Source organism: Poecilia formosa, unplaced genomic scaffold (genome assembly GCF_000485575.1).
Source record: "Poecilia formosa unplaced genomic scaffold, Poecilia_formosa-5.1.2 Scaffold197, whole genome shotgun sequence".
NCBI classification, from domain to species: Eukaryota; Metazoa; Chordata; class Actinopteri; order Cyprinodontiformes; family Poeciliidae; genus Poecilia; species Poecilia formosa.
Genome location: NW_006800136.1, coordinates 57,622 through 62,056, shown reverse-complemented (window position 1 = coordinate 62,056; position 4,435 = coordinate 57,622). Strand labels below are relative to the sequence as shown.

Here is a 4,435-nt window from a genome sequence, read left to right as displayed (position 1 = left end):
AGAGAGAAGAGCAGCAGGAAGCTCAGCTCAGAGTTGTTGGCTCTGACAATTGGAGTTGTTCTGTAATACAAGAAAATCACTGCTGTGACAACGGCCAGAAAAGCTCCGCTGATTGAGACTGCAGCCAGGATGATTGACAGGACTTCATCAAAGGACAGAAACTCCACGGGTTTAATAAAACAAGCATCTCTCTTTGCATTTGGCCAGAACTCTTTGGGGCATGGAAAGCAGTCAGGAGAATCTAAAATATAAAGCAAACACATTTGTTAACTCATTGATATTTTTTGCCAAGCTGGTGCTTTGAAATGATTACAATCACCTGTCATATTACTGATCTCTCCTTCAGGACATGGTATACAGTCATAGCAGCAGATTGGTTTTCCTTTCTGCAACACTTTACGAGTTCCTGGAGGACAACTCTCTGAGCATGATGACACTGGTACCTATATCACAAAACAAATTATGTTCTCATGTAGCAACAACAAAGCAAAGGTTTATCTGTTTAAAAGTTTCTCTCTTGTTTCATTACTTCAGTGCTGTCCTCCAACCAGGTTATGTTCCAGTTGATGTGGAACTGCTGGCCATTTGGCAGTGATGCATCATAATATCCCACTTTTACCAGTTCATTAACTCCTCTGTCACTCTTCTGCCAGTTTACCAGCTCGTAAAAAGCCACCGGATCACCATTGGGGTCAAATGACACATGATAACCATTTCTGGAAAAATTTACTTTCTTCAGCTCTGAGAAAACCTGTGAAGCAACACAGCATTAAGGGAAAAGAAACAGACCATTTACATTTAAATGCCATGTAACAAAAGTAATGACAAATGTATTGTCAAAGAATTAGTTTAGAACCGCTCTCTATTCAAACATACCTGGTTTGGGTCCAGTTTAATGTGTTTATCACAGTGTATGGTTTCATTTGTTTTCAGGCAAACTGCATTGTGAATAGCATGTGCTACTGCATAAACAGCCTTATATGCCATGTTGGTGATTCTTAACTGAGATGTTTCCGTGTACGGGTTAAAGAGTTTTTTAATGTCTTCAGTTCCGTCACACGTCTTTTTGTCTAGATCAGAACCTAATGACATGGAAAGATAAAACAAAATCTTATCAAAAATGCAACAAAACTTTCTGAGGGAGTCTTGAAAGATCTCATAACATTTTATCTGAAAAGTTAAAATGTGGCATTAATCCTTTTACACATAAGAAAAATCTCATTCTGAGTAGTTAAAAACATTTTGCTGAATTATCATAGAAGAACATTCAAAGTTGTTTTTTTTTTTTTTTTCCAGTAGAAAAAATAATAATAGGTTATTGTTTTAAAAGTAGTTAAAACTATTTTTCTCTTTGAATATGTTCTGGGTTGATTATGCTGAAAAAAGTTCATCACTTTTGCGGCATTTTTTCACTTTGAACATTTACTTTTCAGGAAAATACAAGTAAACTGTCTCACTTTTCAGCTTGCAGTTGAATGAATCCTCCCAGAACTCAGACAGCACTGAAGAGGCTAACACTTGTGAGGGAGAAAGGTTGAGAAGGAAGTCTCTCAGACCAGGAATGACAGATTGCTGAATGGCAACACCGACGGCCCCCGCACAGAAACTGAAACTCATCAGGTGTGGGTCCGTTACCCAAGCCTCACTTCCAATCCACTGGCGAGGAGGAGGGGGGTCTTCAGCCAGCTCCTCTAGGAGAAATTTCATGTCGCCTGGAGCTGCAAATGCCACAACGACAGTTGATGTTGATCTGAGGAGAAATTATTAAAGTATTATATAACATATAGCAGTTTTTTTTTCTTCAAATCAGTTTCTTTAATTGAATATTTGTCTAATTTGCTGAAACTCTTCGATACAAAGTATACATGCAGCAGATACAGAAACCTCCGGATGACGTCAGCGACTCTTTGGATTTTGCTGCGTGGGTTGGTCCGATAGAAGGATTCAGAGTACTCCACACAGATCCCCTCTCTGAGCGCCGCCTCAAGAAAAGCCGCCATGCCGTTATTTCCATAATCCGAGTCCGACCGGACGGCTCCTATCCAAGTCCAACCAAAGTGTTTCACCAGCTTGGCCAGTGCATCAGCCTGGTACTGGTCACTGGGAATTGTTCTGAAAAAAGTTGGATAGTGCTTCTTATCTGACAGGCAGGCACAGGTGGCGTAGTGGCTCACCTAAAACCAAAAAACAAATTAAGCTTACATGCGTAAGAATTACAGCAGGAGAGAGACGATTTCCTTAGGCAGAAAACGACATACGAAGCTATCCACCTGAGGAATCTTGAAGGACCCAATAACACGAGACATGCTGATGGATGGAGTGGATCCAGATTCCCCAATAACAGCCATTACCGCACCAGACTGAGAGCATTTATCAGCTGTGTGAAACACAGAGTCATGGCCGTTCGCCAGCTGAAACGCCACATGCACGGCGACAGGCACAGATGCGCAAGAATCGTGGATCTGATATCCCAGTTTCACACCAGGCAGCAGCTCTGTGCTGTTGTTTATTTCCTCAATGGCAAAGATCATCGCACGAGAGAAGCGCAGTTCACGAGGGTCTATTCTGCACACACAAAGTATGAGTGTGTAGCTTACGCATTTAAAAGACAAAGTGATTTGACATGTTGCTACAAAGCAATCCAGAAGAAAATGTTGCTTGACCGATACAGTACACATCAGTACAAAGTAAAAAATGAGGAACCATCTTATTCGATAAAACCTAACCCTGAAAACGTTTTTTTCATTCTTTTAAAGTTATAAAAAAAATTTTTAAAAGATTTAAAACAGAAAAATTCAACTAAGCCATATTATCACAGCCTATGTCAACGTTGGAAAACAAAAAAATCTCAGCTTTTCAGTTCAACATCATTTCCACCCTCTACTCACTTACTAACCTCCCTGTGCACGTCAGAGGCTCGGGAGCTGTGGTGTAGTTATTATCTACCATGTGCATGTTGGCATGGATTGAGAAAACACCTCCAACGATGTAGTCGCCGTCCACTGAGAAGGCAGGTAAATGAGCAGTACCCTGCGAGGTACACTTCAAAGATGAAACCCCATCAGCGTTACCATCAGACCCACCCCAACCAGCCACAGTTCTAACCCCAAGGAGACACAAGGCCAATGTCAGGCCGGTAATCAAAGCTGAGATGCCCATCCCTCATGTGCATGCAACATGTGTTTTATCCTTCTTATATCATTCTTTTTCTGTCAGAGGAGGAGATTTGACTCTTTACCAGCAGCCTGAGAATGATTGTTTTAATTGGAGGATCTCTGTGTGTTTACGTTTCGAGGCGTGTCTTCTTCCTGTCTTTTTCTTTTTCTCTTTTATTAAATAAACATAAATAGTTGAAGAATATGACTAAATTTTAAAGTTCGCTTCTAGCTGAGAGTACGTGGAGGTAGGTGTGAAAGAGCGTAAAGATTTAACAGATTTTTTCTTAAGTTATGAGATGTTCCATTCATTTCATAAACCTCTGAAGATATCAAAACCAAAATACATAGCTGTTGTCCCTTATATTCTTTAACGTGAATGTTAAAGAAAAGGGGAATAATTAAAGATAAATGTTCCAGTCAATGATTATGGGATTCTTTCAACCACTCTGTGTTTTAATGTATTGCTGACATATTTTGTGATATTAATGGTCCCTTCTAAAATAAATGAGAGGTGCTGAACAGTTTGGAAAATAGATCAAGGCAGCATACAGAGAACTGCCAGCCACAGTATTTTAAGTTTTTTTAACGTAGGAAAGTGGGCTCAATGAAAAATACCTTTAATACCTGCCTAGAGGGTATTTCAGAAGGTTATTTAATTAAAAATAAGCCTAATTGGACTGTAAATTCTAACTTATTGAAAATGACTGTAACCATCCAGAAATAATGCTGTATATTTTAGAAAAATTGGTATCTCTGACATTCCTAACATAAAAGCTAAAGCTTATCTGAAAACTAAAAAAAATATCTCAAAATTGAGAAGCATTGATCCGTGTATGTGCTGTGCATTTTATGTGTTATTGTCTGAAACACATATAGATTGCACTGGGGTTTTTCACTGTTTTCTGCATTAACCAGGGGTGGAAATTAGCACCTGCCACTGGCCAAATATGGGTAAAAGTATGAAGTGGCATGTAAATTGGAGCAACGCACGTTGCAGGTTGACAATTTGAACAGAAAATAAAAAGCTGCATTCAGTTTGAACTTCTGTCCAGGGGAGGACTGGCCGTCTGGACTACAGAGTCAGAGAGAAGAGCAGCAGGAAGCTCAGCTCAGAGTTGTTGGCTCTGACAATTGGAGTTGTTCTGTGATGGAAGAAAATCACTGCTGTAATAATGGCCAAACAGGCTCCACTAATGGAGAATCCGGCCAGGATGACTGACAGGATTTCATCGAAGGAAAGAAACTCAAGTGGTTTGGGAAAACAAGCATCTTTGTTT

At 39.8% G+C, this 4,435-nt stretch overlaps 1 protein-coding gene across 1 annotated transcript; it reads right to left on the bottom strand.

Annotated features, from left to right (window-relative positions):
* Positions 1-1,359: 1,359 nt before the first annotated feature.
* Positions 1,360-2,955, bottom strand: LOC103148086 (extracellular calcium-sensing receptor-like). Its single transcript, XM_016678954.1, has 4 exons — positions 2,897-2,955; positions 2,271-2,565; positions 1,885-2,174; positions 1,360-1,750 (listed from the first exon to the last, which is right to left on the bottom strand). The coding sequence occupies exons 1-4, from the start codon at positions 2,953-2,955 to the stop codon at positions 1,423-1,425; spliced, it is 972 nt and encodes a 323-aa protein (XP_016534440.1). The 3' UTR covers positions 1,360-1,422.
* Between the last annotated feature and the right edge of the window lie 1,480 nt (positions 2,956-4,435).

What these genes read in the sequence shown, in the direction of transcription:
- LOC103148086 (XM_016678954.1), bottom strand. Translation starts at nt 2,955, where the DNA reads ATGCACATGGTAGATAATAACTACACCACAGCTCCCGAGCCTCTGACG. An exon ending in CCTCTGACGTGCACAGGGAG is followed by an intron (nt 2,566 to 2,896) that starts GTTAGTAAGTGA and finishes TTGTGTGTGCAG; the next exon opens with AATAGACCCTCGTGAACTGC. An exon ending in GGTCCTTCAAGATTCCTCAG is followed by an intron (nt 2,175 to 2,270) that starts GTGGATAGCTTC and finishes TTTTGGTTTTAG; the next exon opens with GTGAGCCACTACGCCACCTG.